Source organism: Apus apus, chromosome Z (genome assembly GCF_020740795.1).
Source record: "Apus apus isolate bApuApu2 chromosome Z, bApuApu2.pri.cur, whole genome shotgun sequence".
NCBI lineage: Eukaryota > Metazoa > Chordata > Aves > Apodiformes > Apodidae > Apus > Apus apus.
In genome coordinates, this window is record NC_067312.1 from 68,265,851 (window position 1) to 68,282,543 (window position 16,693).

Here is a 16,693-nt window from a genome sequence, read left to right on the forward strand (position 1 = left end):
CTACAGGATGTACTCCTTTGTGATAAAAGCAGAGTAGAACAGATTATGGAGTCTTGGTTCCCCAAGTCCCTCAAGTTCCCATGGAAGAAAGGCAGTGCCGGTTAACATGATGAGGAAGTGCTCTGCTGAAAGGATTACAGACTGAGACAACTCAGATTGCTGGGCCACCTGCTGTGACACTTCAAAACCTACCCCTTTCTAGCAATAGGATAAGACTTCGGCAAACTGGTCCTGCCTACTGTTGAACAAAGGTTCAGCAGTCATCAGCACTGTTCCTTGTGCAGTTAGCTAGGAGGCACCATTGAAAAAGATGAATAGTCAGTTTATAACTTGGTCTTCGACCACTGAAAACTAGCTAAGCAGCAGGGCATGATGCCAGCTGTGATTGCTGGGAGGGGTTCTGCTATCACAGTACAGGACAGTAGTACTGTCAAGGTACACATCCTCTGCCCTTTCCTTCACCATTGCTAGCAGGCCTCCTGCTCCTAACCAGAGTTGGTCTAGAAGCTTTACTTGATCTAAATCCATGGTGTTTCATTCGAGGCTGGTATCAGGCAAAACTATCACAGCCTTTAGTTTAAGACCTGAGTCATTCCACAGGACCATTGACTGCAAGCACACACTCAGACAGATTGAAGTGGATTCCAGCCTTTACAGACCTCTGCCCTGCTTAAGAAGTGTGAGATTTGACAGTGTGATACTTTTATCTCCCAACAGAATTGGTGAGGAAAGTCACTTACTTCATGCAAGTGGCTGTAAGCTCCATCTTTGGTCCTTCCTCTATTTGTTCTTACACCTTAATGCAAAGTTTTCATATATTAAGCAGATACATCATATTCTTGAAGTTTTCTTTTGGCAGGATTTTGTTTGATCTCCTGTGCAGCCAGGCTCAAGCTGCTTCTGCAAGTAAATTCATTTCCATACTGGAAGCTTAGAATTTGACTGGCTGTAGTTCTGGCACAACTTGGCTTATACTAATGCTTACTGCACAAGGGCAGTGTCTTTTCCCTTTGAAACACAGAGACTTGTCTACAGCTACTGTGGTCTCCCGGGGTTCACTTTTCTCTTTGCTCAGACAAATTCTCCTGTCTAGCAGAACTGCAGATTTTCTGCAGCCTTCTCTTGCTGCTAATCTTACTCTGTCTTCTGCTTGTTTTGTTTGTGTAACTCCATCAGAACTCCTTATCTGCTGAGTTATTGCAGCATAGCTTCTTCCTGTTGTACACACTCCTGTGAGATTGAGTCTAAGCCACATGCTTGTGTAGTTCAAGCTGTCTGCTTTGTATATGAGCTGGCAAGCTGTGCCATGCTCATCCTGCTCTGTTGCCCTCTTAAGAGAGCGTTTTACTGCCTGCCTTCTAATTCTTGCTCACTTGTCAGTTAAATCTGAAATCTTTTGGCAAACATTTCTGAGTATTAGCTGGGAGAATGCATCTAACCTCTCTGTTAGTAGACAATAGTTTAGCTCACCCCTTTCCCAGAAGGGCTAAAATGTTGCTCTCCCTACTTGATACGGCAGTCTTCAAGGTGAAGAGCAGTACCACCACACTTTTGCAGGACTGCAAGAGGCAGAGGGCTGTCTATAACATCCCAGCAGTTCCATGATGGGTTTGGGACAAAGACTGGTAGGGACTCAGGCCTGTTCTCTTAGCCATTGTCAAAAGCAGACCTTAAAGTAGCTTTAACTTGAAGCTCTTGCCTGTGATTCTGAACCCTTGAACAAAGGAGGACTTCTTTTGAAAACAGGGACTGCCCTTGTCCTGCTGGAACATAAACCACAATTGCATAAGGAATATTGATGGACAAGGAGGATCTTACCCAAACAGGATTGCTTTGCTAAGATTACTCTTTTCATTTAACCACTTAAAGACTTTGAAGCTGGGGTGAATTAGTAATTCTAAACGTAAAGCACTTCTAGTTAATGTGCTGCTTAGCTGTAGCGAAGCTTCTCTCTCTAGCAACCTCTGAGGAACCTTCCTCCTTACAAGGGAAGCACTGTGAATAAATTTGTTCTTGCTAATAGTTAAATCAAACAAAAACCTCCTCTCTGAAGAGAAAAGCCGTGAATCTTTGGGACTTTCTAACATTGTTGTCAGATACTCCTATGTATTGTACGACTTGTAACACGCTGTCAGCACCCTCTGCTACAAAACCAGAGCAGAGACCGTGAAGTTGCTGTGATGTTTATGAAAAGTGGAGTAACCACTGGCTGTATGGAGTAATTGGTCTGTATCCAAGTGTGAGACTTGAAGGTGTGAGAATGTACCAAGTTGGCTGTAAAGTGGTTGTTGGGTTTTTTGTTTGTTTCGGGTGGGTTTTGTTTTGTTTTACCCTGTTACTGATCCAGTTTCAAGGAATTGCAGACTTCCCAAGCCCCTGCATGTCTTTTCCTGAAATAGCCACTGGCTGCTTCTTTTAACCTTGGTCTTCCCTAAACACTGGATTATACTATTGTATCTGGAAGGATGGGAACAAGGACCTCTCTGAGCAAAACACAGTGTTTTCATTTGTCTTAAGAGTCTAGAAGGGAGGAGTGCATAGATACTGTTGCTGGAGTGTATGATCTGTGACTGTCCTGTAGTGCAGTGATGACTGCTCATTCTCTTACTGCTGTCAACAGATTTGGAGGGTAAGGAAGCCTCTGATACAAATTTGCCCTTCTTCCTCTGCTGAAGGAGCCTCTGGAGGTGAAGGCTGACTGCATTCCAGTCATCTGAACTTTGCCTGAAGCCTGTAGGTCTCTTCATTTGCCAAGCTGTTTTGTTTTCAGAGTTTAAGTAGGTTCAGCCTCCCCAGAAACTGTTGGTTCAGCAATACTTACACTTTCTCATGAGTAGAAACTAGGTTGTACAGTACTAAGGAGAGGTACACTGGTAATGTGCTTTCTCTTAACATGTGGAACAGTAAAACAACCTAACGCTCAAAGCCCAGGCTCTAGGGGTGGCCTGGAAAAGGGTGATCCTTGCAGCTGTTGAAATAAACAGCCCTTGTAGCATATCAGTGGATCTTGTCAGTGGCATCTTTGAGAATACTGTGCTTTAAAGTGAATCTGTTCACTTATTTAAAATGTGCTGCTTTTTTCTCTCCCATACAGGATCTCAGTCTACCCAATGGCACACCTGTGGACACTTCTAGCCCAGCCTCCTCCTCATCTCTCCTCAACAGACTGCAGCTGGATGATGACTTGGATGGGGAAACCAGAGACCTCTTTGTCACTGTTGATGATCCCAAAAAGCATGTGTGCACAATGGAGACATATATCACATACAGGGTTACAACAAAGGTATAAAGTAACTGCTTTCCTAGTACTCTTTCCTTTGGGGAGGTTTTTTTTAGGGCATTTTTGGACCTCTGTGTCTTGCATTTTATTTCTCTAATAACAAGAACTTAGTGTTTTTTAGTACCTTGTGAATGTGCTGAAGGTGTGACTTCTCTTTGCAGAACTGTTACTACTTCCATATATGAAACTATGCAAAACTTTTAATGTGTCAGCTTAGATTTTTGTCTCTGACTCTTAAGTAGAACTGTTTGTGAACTTGCAAGGCCAGTTTCTTTCATTAACTTGAAAGTTTGCTCTTATTAAGTAATCTGACACCCTTTTGGTTTGAGTTACCTGCCCTGAAGGGGAGTGTGCCTTTTTGTTGATTCAGTTAGTCATCTCACAATTTGTGTCTATCCTGTTCTGAAATGCTTTAAGCTTGTTGCTGGAGGTGTTTACTGCATTTCCTCTGTCAGGCACTTACCTAAATCATCATCTTGGTCCTCAGCTGGGAATGAGGTTCAGTGCAGTTGTTGGTACGAAAGGCTGGGCAGTTGCTGCTAAAACGAAGTAGCCTAGGAATGCTACTGCCCACCAAAAAAGCTGTACCAGAGATATTTTCAACACATGTTCTAGTTCAATCATTAATGCAATCTAAGTGCACTGATAGGAAAAGTGATCTGAAAAGTCCACTGCATTCACATATGGAATGCTGGTTTCTGTTAAGTAGCTTATTCTCACAAGCACCAGCTCCTAGGTGATGTTGATAACTGTTTTGAACACTTGAAGTTACCTAAGGCAAAAAGTGTTCACTAACTTTGCTAGGAATATACTTGTTCCACTTGTTCAAAAAGGTTAACATTCCTCTGGCCTACTTAAGTGGCACAATATACAGGAGAGAATATTTTCCTTTGAGATAATGAAGCCTTTAAAGACCACAGATAATTTCTTTTCAAAATGTTTACTCCGACGTTCCACTTCCAGGCTACACAGGAGAAAATGTGGTTTCTCTAAAATAGGAGCTACCTCTTACTGCACACTTAATGTAGGCCTGTTGTTCTTTGTTGCTCTGTCTTAATCTTGCAAGAAATGCTGTATTGTAACTACTAGAAAATGCTAAGAAGTATTGTAGGGAACTGTTCTACTTGGAGCAACTTAGCCTGAAGCTGTTACATGATCAGAAGGAGTAGCAATGAGACACAACTTTCCATAGACAAATGGCTAAAATTGGTTAAAGTTGTTTCTTTCAAATCAAGAGCTGATTATTCACTTAAGATAAAGTATCTCTGTGTCATGGCACTCTAATAGTGTTCCTCTATTTAGAAACCTGTGTTTATACAAGTGTTCCCTTCCTTCTTAAAGAACTCTGGAACATGGGAAAGGTGTTTACTGTATTTAGACCTGATGTATTACCCAATGGTGTCTTGCTTTAAATTAAAAGTACCCCTCATCCTGTACTTCTGATGTTGCATATCTACCTACCTGTCTATTCATACTTGTTTTATTTGGAATCTCAGTGCTGCACATAATTCTGCTATGCCAAATTATTACAATACTATTGTGAAACAGTGCTTGATTTGTTCTTATCAAACCACTATGAAAGCCTCATCTCTTCAGATTTATTGTTCTTGTAGATGTCTGGCTAACCTCTGCGGTCAGTGCCTCATTGCACTATCTACCAGAGTTTAAAAAAAAGACTGTTTGGAAGACTAACAATGTTAATGCTGTAACAAGGCCTCTTTGATGCCAAGCTAATTGCCCAGTCAGCCCTTGTAGCTGAAAGCAGTAATTAAACCTGGCAAAAAAGCTGCACAGAAACAATCCATAGTGATGAGGATAAGTGTTGATGCTTGCACCTCCAGGTTGTAGGTCAAGGTTCTATAGCAGACCTTACTACTGTCATCAGTGTGAGGTTGTAGATTCCCAAGAGCTCCCTTGCAGCCTTGCATGAGAGAGGGGTCTGAGACCTGTGAAGGGCTGAAGGGGTCTCTGGTGGCTCTGGATGATGACACACGGATGGCTGCTTTTTTTCTTTCTCCATTGAGGAATGCTATTGGAACCTCAAGGGTCTGGATAAACATAGGTTCTAGAATGAGTTATGCTGAGGACTTCCTTGCTGTGGAAAGGAGCATCACTAGGTGAAAGAGGGGAATGTAGTTGCTAGGGCTGAAATGTTCACTTGTGGCTGTGACTGGACACCACTGTAGGGAAAAGCATGACCTGACCACAGTCTTTTGGTTTCATGTTTTGTGGTTTTCTTTCTTTAGAAAGGTCCTTCATTGTAACAGCAAAAAGGAGAAGTTTTGCCATATGCTCCACACCTCTCATCTATTGATACCTTTGTTAGGAGGTGTTAGTGGCTGAGGAAGGGTCCAAAACATCTGGTCCAAAACAATGGCTTGCAAGGAAGCTGGGAAGACCAGAGCTTGCTTAGTTCTGCTTGTGCCCCTCCTTTAACAGGTTCCTAGTAAGAGCCAGGTAGCACTCCCCAGCTTGTCTGAAGTTTTAGAGAATGCAATGGGAATCCCTGAAATTATGAGGATGGTGTTTCAGACCTGTCTCTCTTGACTCTTTCATACCCTGTTTTCTTCCTGCTAACTGCAGTTTTCTTATATGGGGAAGCTAGTGAGATCAAAATGGGGAAACTTGTCCTGGAATAAAATTGCTCTTGACTGTGATGGTTGAAGTGTCTTGGATGTTCTTGATGATGGACCTTTGTGCTCTTGAGAGCGATGTGCACACAAGAGGGATTTTAAAAAGCAGATCTTTCTGAGGGTGGGGAAAATAAAGCTTACTATTATGTAGTCATCTATCCCAAGGGAAACGTAAGTAGGTGTGCTTCTATGCACTGCTAAGAACACGAGCCTTGTGCTGTTCCCCTCTGCCATTCTCCTCTTTTTGTAGTTGAAGATTTTGCCCCAAACTTAAATTGTAACATGGAGGGGAATCTGCAATCAGGTGTAGCCAGTTAGAGATTGGAATTAGGGTACAAAAATCCTTTCACATAGTCATCACAGGCTAACTTTAGGTTTGGCTGCTAACTCCTTTAAAGAAAGACAAGAATCTTATGCAAGAGCAAGACTTGATGATTGCTTTAATATTGCCTCAAGTCAAAGCTATTCCAATAACAGAGGTAAAGGTGTCTGTAACTCTGCCTGATTTCCAGCAAGTAAAACTGAGCCCAGAATACTGCAGACTTACGGAACTGTGCTGGAGTCTTCAGTAAATTCCCTGGAAATGTCTTGCTTACTGTTTTTGAGACGTGGAGATCTGCCACATAAGTTTCTCAGCTTCCTTTGGGAGAGAGACATGTCCTTGAAAGATGAAATTTATGGATCCTGCTGAGAAAGCAGAAGGAATTCAACTGTATCAAAACCACAGACTTTTCACTTGCTGTCTCTGGACTGTGGCAAGACCCTCTTACTTTTTGTGTGCTGTCTGCAATAAAACACGTTGTGAATGAATAGTTTGATTGGGGATACAAATTCTTCCAGTGTTAGTGACGTGTCATTAAAACCTTGAAGGGCCCTTATGTTCTGTCCAGTTAGTCTCTGGAGAGCTGATTTGCAGTCTAGATGTGACATCCCATACAGGAAACACTGGAATGCTGATGACTGTTGCGTATTTACACCTGCCTGCCTCTGAGGAACAAAACTTGATGTGTATAAAGTTTTGCAAATATGTGTTGTTAAGGCAGCAGGAGCAGTTTGCTAGAAAGGAATGATAACTAATGTAAAGTTTGTGCACTAGGACTTACCCTGCTTTCCTACTTCTAGACTAAATAGTACCTATGTAGCTTTCCTTTACTGTTAGCAGAATGTTGGTTAGGTAGGTTGTTGGTGCTGAGAGATGGGATACTTCCCCTTCCTCTACATTCTAGAGCATAAGACAATCTAGTCTCTACACATCCTAATTACTGTCTTTCTCTTACTGTCTTAAGAGGCCTTTACCCAGAGACAGCCAGTTCACAAAAACTCTCTTTAATTCTAAATAATTACTTTTCTTTTTCTTTCTGTTTCTGAAATTTCAGGTTGTCTTCTGCAAGGCTGAGGTGTTGCTGCCCTTTTAAAAGAACAAAGCAGTCAGCACCAATGACTGATGAGGGCTGTGTGTGGGCTGCATGTGTGTGAATTACCCTGTTCTAGAATAATACCATTCAGTCTCTTACTCAGAACAGATTAAGATAGTTCATATGGAGTCTCAGAAGTTTCATTTATACTGTGGCACTCTAACATGTTCAGTAATATAGTATTACTCTGAGGTGTAGCTGCATGAAGCACAAATCTGCAGTAGATGTCTAGGTCTGGGTAGTCTCTCATCTACAAACACGACTTCTCCATTGATGAGCATTGGACTAACGTGTGTATATTTTACCATAGCCAATAGGTCAAAGAAGGAAGGAGGTAAGCTCTTTAAGATATTCATGCTGCTGGCTTCCCCCCTAGAAAGAGATTTCTGGCGTAGAACTTGTATAGGATCCCTAGTGGGGATTGGTGGGACTAATGTGCAGTAACTGAAGAGTTAGAGCCATCCAGAGAGCAAGCAAAGAGGTGGGTTGTGTTTAAAGGCTGCTGCTTGACTCTCTCCAAATATGTGGCAGTTGCTCTCCGTCTGGAGGAGAGCTAGTCTGCTAGACTTTAGCAGGTGGTTTTAGTGGCTGGGAGTATCAAAGCAACCTAGTGCTGGACACAGTGCCAGCTGAAAGCCAGAAGAGCTAGTTTGTTCCCCAGGATGCAGTAGCGTTATTGTCTAGCTGTGGACATGCAGTGTGCTGGCACCTTCACTGCAGGATGGTCTTGATGCTGCAGGTACTAAAAGCTCTCCAGGCTTTTCTATGAGCTGTGCTTCTCAGTGGGACCTCACGATAAGGGTCATCTACCTTCCAATAAGGGCTGTGGCAACACCAGGCTCTTTAGCAGAAACTCCTGGTTGGTGCAGACTTTCATTAGGGTTTTTAGGCAGTTGCAATATGTGCTGTTCAAACAGCCTACACAGTCAGCTTTCCAGGCAATGGACTAGTTGAGGACTGGACAAAACATTTACCATCAGTTTCTCTGCATTTAGCTTCAGTCTGGACTTGTAATGGCAAGTTTAAGTCCTTGCCCTGAGGAATGAAAACTTTAGAGATTTTGACTTAAATGTACTGATACTGCTGATAGGGTGTACATGAATTAACATAAACAAAGTAATTTCTTCCTCTCAGAAATGAATGAAAAAGTCCCTTGGCAAACCTAGCGATGGCTTCTGTTCTAATCTTTTAGCCTTGAAGGAGTGTAAAAAGCCTGTCACTGCTGGAATATGGGACAGTGGTAAAACATTTCTTCACTCACGGTTAATGCACCTCATAGAATAAACAAGTAATTAAATATCTTTGCTTTTAAGTCTTGATGGCTAAAATAGTCTTGTCCTTGGAATGAAGATTTCATACAATCTTCCCTGCAAACCTCTAACTGCCAAGAGGTTAACATGGTGCACAGTCCTCTCCTCAAATTCCTCCCAAAAAGTTTATCTGAGCAGAACATGTTATGAAGTATGAGTAGCTCTTAAGAACACATCAGCTCCAAGTAATAATTTGACTTATTGCTGGCTTTCCCAGCTGCTCTGAAGGTTAGAGGATCTTTCCCTTGTTCTGGCTGCAAACACAATTTAGGGGATGGAGTCCCTGTGCAAGGCTTGTCTGGCTCATCTGTGACAGTGATGGCTTGTGCTGCATTTGCTGCCAAGCTCTGAAGGGAGGGGTTTTGGTGCATGTTAAGCTTATCTTGTTCTTCTTTTTCAGACCACGAGAGCAGAGTTTGACTTGCCAGAGTATTCTGTCCGCCGGCGGTACCAAGACTTTGACTGGTTGAGAAACAAGCTGGAAGAGTCTCAGCCAACACATCTCATTCCCGTAGGTAGTAAGCAAGAAGCTGCTATTAAAGATGATTTTGTAATCTTTCTTCTGAGAGTGATGCTTTGGTCATGTGTCTATTTAAATTTAAATATGGCACTTCGTTCCCTTCTAGTATTTACGTTTAAATATGCTGTACTTCATTGTCTTCTAGAGGAATGGGAAAGAACTTCCCATTCTTGACTGATGATGAAGCTTAGATGTTTATGGGGTGGCACACCTGAGAGGTGAGCTTTGGCAGCCTCATGTAGGGCAGTATGCATGGTGACTGCACTTGTCATGGCATGAATGGAATACTCTTAGTCACTTTGATCAATTATTACATCTAGATTTCCAAGAATCTGAGGCTTACAAAAAGCCTCACAGGTACTTCATGTTTTAGTCTCAGTTTTCAAGATGGCCTTTTGAACTGGTTTTATAGAGGGTATTTTAAAACTACTTGTCCTAGCATTTAATAGCACAGGTTTACAAATCTTAGCCTCTGGCTTGGTAGCTATTTCATGCCTTCAATAGGCAGAAGTTCAGCTAATGTGATTAGCGAAACTGCTGCACCCCTTCATATCACTGAAGCTGGGAGTCTAACCACTTTATAGGATATGAAGAGGTTGATACTGAGCTTCAGCAGTATGTTTGTCATGCTGCAGGAGAAGCAAAAATGTGAGAAGCCTGTGAGATCACTGCAATCCGCTCTTTTGAACACAGACATGGAAAAAGGCCCGTAGGAGGTGAATTGTTGGGAAATAGCAATGCTGCAGGGATACCTTAGCTTGCCCATCCGGCACGGAGGAAGTTTCTCTGCTCTTCTTCCCTCAGCAAGGACCAAGCTATATGAGAAGTATTCAGTTAGGCTGTTCCAAGGTAGAGAGCTATTAAAATTCTTAATTTCTATGGAACTTGCCTCTAAGTGGAATAATAGCTCAGTCTCTCAAAGATAAATACTTCACAAAATCATGTGACACTGCAAACTAGCAGCAAGTACGTTTACTGAGGGTTAGAGAGAACAGAATAAAGAGTAGCCTTGCTGGGGCAAGGTGGAGACATGAGGCTAATGTGTTTGCTGCTTAGACCCTCTTTTCTTCCTCCCTGTTCTCTGAACAGCTGGAACTATTGAGGTTAAGCTTTTAGAGATTCTTGTGTGCAGTAGTAGACTGCTAGTCCTGCCTGAAGGCTGCAAGGCAATAAATAAGTCTAGTAGCAGGTGGTGAGTCACAGCCAAGGAATCAAGCTGCTTTGCTGTGACCTGGAATTTGTTGCACACAGAATGGCGATTTTGGCAGAAGTGGCTTTAATGCTGGACGTGAAACCAGCTGCAGAGAAAAGCAATCTCTTAAGTGCCTCTCTTCCAGAAAATCTGGATGCACTACCCTCTTATCTGGCTGTGCACAAATTTAGTGGTTATGGAACTTCCTATTCATCTCCTCTATGCAGTGGTACAGCAGGGAGATTGCTGAATGCATTATGTATTTGCTGAATATATTATGTATTTCTTGCCTAGAAGTAGCTGGGAAATGGAAGCTAAAGGCAGTTGCAGGTGCACTGTGACTCAAGTGTATTCTGAAAGGATGGTATAAGACTATCTAAGAGTATCTGTATTTGTAACTGGAGACACTGCACTCCCTGGAGGCGTTCTGTGTGACAAAGTACTGAAAAAGGGTTGTCTTCCTAATCTTGGTCTAGTGATTCTGCCTAAAATCTTCCTGTAACAAATGCTGTGTCCTCGGTGCAGTGACTCATGATAACCTACACTTAGGAGCCCAAACTAAACCTAGTATGAGTTCCTTCTCATCTCTTTGGTTACTTATTTTTACTTTTTTTTTTTTAAGATGATCTGAGACTTTAATCTGTTCTTTCAAACACGAGTAAGAATGCTCTCAGATCTGTTTCTAGACTCGAAGGATAAGCCTAACATGGCCAAGGATCTTGTGTTCGGATGGTGGTGTTTAGATACTTGAAGCAATTTCTGAATGCAGTGAACTCTGCTTGCATGCAGCAGCAGGGAAAAGTAAACCATTAAGCTGGAAGTCGATAAGGTAGATAGTTAACACACAGTTAAAGCAAGATATAGTTTGCTAGCTATGTGAACTGGCTACTTGGAATGCACCTCCAAAGGCCTAAAATGTTAAGGACTGTAACTGCTGCTCTAGCTAAAATGATGTTAAATGGCCAGCTCTCAGCTTGTCCTTTTCCTTCGGCATATGGTGCTGAGGTGGTGACTTGCCAGAGTATGAAGTCCCTGCTAAAGTTCACAAAGCAAGGGAAGAGTGTTTCTTTGTCCCTGAAGACTACTGCACTAAGCTTTATTCTTCTGAAGAAATCTTATTAGAATGTAGCCTACACTGGTTTGACTAGAGTGACTGATCTAAATGCTAAACATAAGATAAGTCTTAAATTATAAGAACTAAATATAGTGCTCAAAATGTAGCTGGCTGGGTTTTTTTAGGAGGTGCAATCTTCATGTATATCCTACATCAGCCGGGAAATGGTGGGACAGTCATGTGCATTCACAATTCCTTTTTTCTTTGAATTACTTTTGTCACAGATTTCAGGTGACAAAGACTTTGCAGAGGAGAATTCTGATTCCTGAAGTGGGTGAAAATGGCTAGCCTAAAAGTAAGCAGATTATCTGAGTGGACTGTTTCACTGGAATAAAATGCAAAGCACAGTTTTAAAACAAATACTAATCTTAGAGGCCATGCTCTCCAGAGAGAACAAAAGCAGATCTAGTGGTAGAACTAACAATCCTGGAGCTTAAGGAGTTATCTTCCACCTGAAGCAGTACTTTGGAGCCAGGGGTCTAAATGTAACAGGAGGGATGGCAGAATGAGCAAGTCTGGAGGCAGACTTGGGCTTACATGTTAAGCTGAACTGCAGAGGTGACCTAGTGGAGTGAAAAGAGGAGTAAGATGAAATAGTAGATATGTTGGAAGACCTTTGTCACTTACACAAACACGCTCAGGAGTGTCAGCTATGACAGATCACTGAGTGTGCAAGTGCTTCAGGAAGGTTCCAGCCTTCCTGTTTGGCCAGCCAGGTCAAACAGCCAGGACTGTTTGACTATTTGTTGTGTCAAGCCTGCTTGTTGGTCTTTGCTCAGTATGGTGCTGTCACTAAGATTGTCTGCCCTCACAGAAGGTCCCTGTCCAGGAGCAGTACACTGTTCAGAATGGGGCCAAAGAGGGGAAGAGTAAGTAGAATTGTTAAATGTTCTGAGTTTCCTTGTACTGAGCAGCCTTGCTTCAGTGTTAGGGGTGTGTGTGTTTGTGTGCATTGCTGCATTGAATAGTGTACAGGTCCACTGGCATCTCCTTTGAATCCAGTCCTTGAATGTGGGTAGCAGTAAGGGGGAACACCTTAAGCTATGCTAGAAGTCCTTAGTGTGAGTACTGTCTGGGCTTCACTGGTGTGGCTCTCAGCTGAAGCCACTCAGTGGAACTGCTGGAGTTAAGCCAGACCATCTAAGGCATAGTGCGGAAAAGGGTTTGCATCCCATCTGATGTATGGTTCCTGTTAGCAAGCATAACATTTCGGTTCCTGTTAGGGCTGGAGTTTGATTGCTTTTTATGTTTCCAAATAGCAGAAGCAAGTCTTTGGTCTTTTGAATCTTTGTGCATTTTGCTTGTTTCTGACAGCCTCTTCCTGAGAAATTTGTGGTGAAGGGTGTTGTCGATCGCTTTTCTGAAGAGTTTGTGGAGACAAGGAGGAAAGCATTAGACAAATTCTTGAAGAGAATAACTGATCACCCCGTGCTTTCTTTTAATGAGCACTTCAACATGTTTCTCACAGCCAAGGTAAGCCAGTAACTTTCAAACAGACCTTTGCAGTCTCCTTTTAAATTAAGGTGAAAAGGCATTAATAACAGTAGATGTGCCCTAAAATTCCAGAGAGTTGTTGGGGACCCTAATTGTTGTGTGTGACAGATCCCTGTGTGTGACAACCTTAGGGGTTCCTTTTGATTGAAGGGGAGTGCTGGTTTGCAGACTTACAAAATCACTTCTCCAGACCTGCTTTGTGTCTAGAACATACTCCTCTGCTGTAAGAGACGTTCAGAATTTAGAAATATTGTAGACTTTGTGAAATCCTCTTTTGGGGAGGAGGGAGGTGAGGGAGGAGAGATCTCTATTGCACAAAAGCTTGCAGATTTCTCGTCTTTTTTCTTGTCTATGCCTTCCATACTGCTTGCACTTGTTGCCCTCAGTACTAAGCTTGAAGACCTCATTCATGTTTGTTCTCATTTAGCAACTTCATGCTCATTTTCTGCGTGATTTATCCAGCAAAGGTGCAATTTTCTTCGGCTGTCTTTTGAACCACTGTGTAAATAAGACTAGGAGGGCCTACAGTCATGCTTGGATTTGACCTGATAAGTGAGGAGAGCTGTAAAAGCACATCTTTTCAATGTCACATTACGCTAGCTCACTCAAATGTAACACTTAATTTGAGCTCACTTCAGACTCATGCTCTACTTGCTGGTAATGTGAGACCCAATCTCCAGATCCCTTTTATTTTCCCTCTGTGGTGAACTTAGCTGGTGAAATGAGCCAGAAATGCAGAAAAAAAAAAAAGCCAGAAATTTGTTTAGCACCTTATCAGTTAAATATCAGATAGCTTTTTTCTTTTCAGCTGTCAAAGTATGATGCAACTTTCTAGTACCTTAGTCTTCTCTCACCCCTGTAAAATTAATGGTAGGGGCTTTATCCTCAGCCCAGAGAAGGGCTTGCCCTGAGAATACAGAGGATCCTGGGAGGCTAAGGGAAAAGGGCATGTCTTTTCTGGCTGTCTCTGGTGTTGGAACTTGGTGTATGGGGCAGTGAGCAGTGTCAATTCAGTGTACTAGGAGTTCAGAACTTAGTAACTGCAGAAAGTCATATGACCACTTCCTGTTCGAAAGGGAAACAAACCTTTCTTCAAATCCCTGTTTGGTCTAGTAGTTCACCAGAATTCTTGTGAGAGAGAGTGAATGATTTTGAGTTAAAGGTGTTTTGTGTGTTTTTTTTTTCTGATGCCTGGTTGCAATTAATGCTTAGGACAGGTGAAAGCCAAGAGGCAAGGAGCCACTGCATTTAAATGCAAACATAATTTAAAATTATAATAGCTGCTGTCAGGTTTTCTTAATCAGACTTATGTTTGACTTACATCTAAGTATCTGAAAATCATACCATAGTACAAGTTTTGAAGATAGGTAATGTATTTTTTTAAAGAACACTTAAGATTTTAGTCTAGTCTGCAATACCATGTCTTGATTCTTGACCTCTGCAGGTCTACCTGGTTTGAGAGCATCTCTTCTCAGGTCGCATGTGATGACATATGCATAGCTCTTAAGCCTGTTATCAGGTGTTAAGTAGTGACCTCTGCTGGAAGGAGTTAAATGAAAAATGGATGGAGTTTTTGCCAGCTAAAACTGTTTTTTTTTTTTTGGTGTGCTGTCAAGGTGAAATCCCCTGAAGATTGTAGGTGGCATAGGTTGCATGTTGACTTATGCAAGTGTGTAAAGCTTTGGCAAGGCAGTTTCAGCTTTCTGTGCAGGCAACACAGCTGCATGTGACCCTGCCTGAGCTGCAGTCTGTTGGTGCGGAGATGCTGTGTGAGTCTCCTCATGCTGTGCTGCTTGTGTGTGCAGTCTTTCCCTCCTTCCTACCTGGCCACACAGTGGTGTGAGGAGGCTGCTGACCAAACAGGCATGCAGTATGTAGCTCTGCACTAGGTCATCAGAGCCAGCTGGCGTACTTGCCTAATACTGGTATTGTGGGTTGTGACTTAAAAGTATGTATGGATGAATGGCATGAACAGTATGGGTGGAAACAGAGCTGTTAATATCACTGCCTCCCTGGTGACAGCACAGGGACAGGGGAAAGTCTAGCCATGTACAAAGGTGGACTATTCATGTACAGTGTAAGTCATACACCATTCTCCTGGATAGCTTATCTCTATCGAGAGGCAGTCTTGAAACTGTGCTCAGCTGTGGAACTTTTGCAAAGTGAGGTTTTCTCCAAGCCTACACCTCACATGTGGTCTCTTGTCTTTACGAGATTTTATCTTGACTGGAAGATATCCTTCACTGTATTAATCTTTCAACAGGTAAGTGGAATATTTCTAAACTGTTGGGTTTTTTTAACTTCGTAGGATCTTAATGCCTACAAAAAACAAGGAATGGCACTGCTGTCAAAGATGGGGGAGTCTGTGAAATATGTAACAGGAGGCTACAAATTAAGAAGTCGGCCACTGGAGTTTGCAGCCATTGGGGAGTATCTAGACACATTCTCTCTGAAGCTTGGTACTATTGACAGAATAGCACAACGGATTATCAAGGAACAGTTGGGTAAGAACACAAGGTGCTCTATCATAATACCTAATTCTGAGTGCTCTGTACCTTGTTCTGGCTGGTAGCATGACGAAGACAACTTAGGTCAATGACTGGGCCTGTAATGAGCCACACACAGAAGAAAATCTAGTAACTCTTGCAGATTTAAAACAAGCCCAAAGCTTGACACAGTGTTTTAGCTTAATGCTCCAAATGTTTTTTAACGTTGCTCCTGTTGTTTATTATACCAGCCTTCTTTCTTATTACAGTTATTTTTGGAAAGACTTTTGGAAGGAGGAAAAACCTTTAGATCTGGAGGAGTACAGGTGGAATCCCTAGACAAAGATATCCTTTACAGACCTGTCTTAGCAGAGCCAAGTTTTACACATATTTAAAAAAATGCTTTGACTACTGCATAGATGCAGCTTTTTTATATTTGAAAGGTTGTAGGAATGGTCGCAGGAGGCAACTTCGGCCTGTCACCTGTGCAGCCATATAGTTCTGTCTGTTAAGATGCTGATGCAGCACAAGACTTGACTCCTGGGGGAGTTAATCTTTGCCAACCTTGGTGCATAGTTTGTCCTGTTTGGTGTGAGTGTGGAGAGAAACTTGTGCCTTGCTGTTACTCTGTTAATCTACTTTTCCATCTGCCTTTTGCAGAATACTTGGTGGAACTACGAGAATATGGACCTATTTATTCAACCTGGGGAGGGCTGGAGGTTGAGCTGTCAGAGCCACTGGAGGGTGTGTCTGCATGTATTGGAAACTGCTGCACAGCTCTTGAAGAACTCAGTGAAGACATGACAGAAGACTTCCTGCCTGTGCTTAGGGAATATATACTGTACTCGGAGTCAATGAAGGTAAAGAGAGCCCTGTGGCAGAAGACACTGTTGTGGTTGCATGGAATGGTGTATCAGCGAGTTGATTCTTTCTAACAGTGAGAAAGGTTGGTGGTGGGAAAAGTGGGCAAGTAAATGCATTAAGTAGGAGGATTGTTTTCACAAGCAAAACAAAACTAGTCATGTTTAGCAGCAGCATACTGCATGGGTAGCATTATCTCTCTTCTCTGCTATTTGGTTAAGCTGAGGTTGGTAGTTCTTGGGGTGCACAGAAACTCCAAGAGTGGCTCCTTCATTCAGGTGGAAGGTTATAACTCAATAGGAGACGTCCTGTGACTGCTTGGAATCTTCTCTTTGAGTTATTAGAAATTTGGTTGTGGCTCAGCAATTTGCTACTGGGTCTGTGTCTG

At 42.4% G+C, this 16,693-nt stretch overlaps 1 protein-coding gene across 1 annotated transcript in view; it reads left to right on the forward strand.

Annotated features, from left to right (window-relative positions):
* SNX30 (sorting nexin family member 30) overlaps nt 1–16,693 on the forward strand; it is a 48,873-nt gene that overhangs the window by 15,650 nt on the left and 16,530 nt on the right. Inside the window, exons 2-6 of the mRNA XM_051643253.1 lie at nt 3,095–3,283; nt 9,039–9,149; nt 12,779–12,937; nt 15,267–15,462; nt 16,105–16,304. Coding sequence (XP_051499213.1) covers nt 3,095–3,283; nt 9,039–9,149; nt 12,779–12,937; nt 15,267–15,462; nt 16,105–16,304 — 855 coding nt within the window. The remainder of the gene's footprint in view (nt 1–3,094; nt 3,284–9,038; nt 9,150–12,778; nt 12,938–15,266; nt 15,463–16,104; nt 16,305–16,693) is intronic.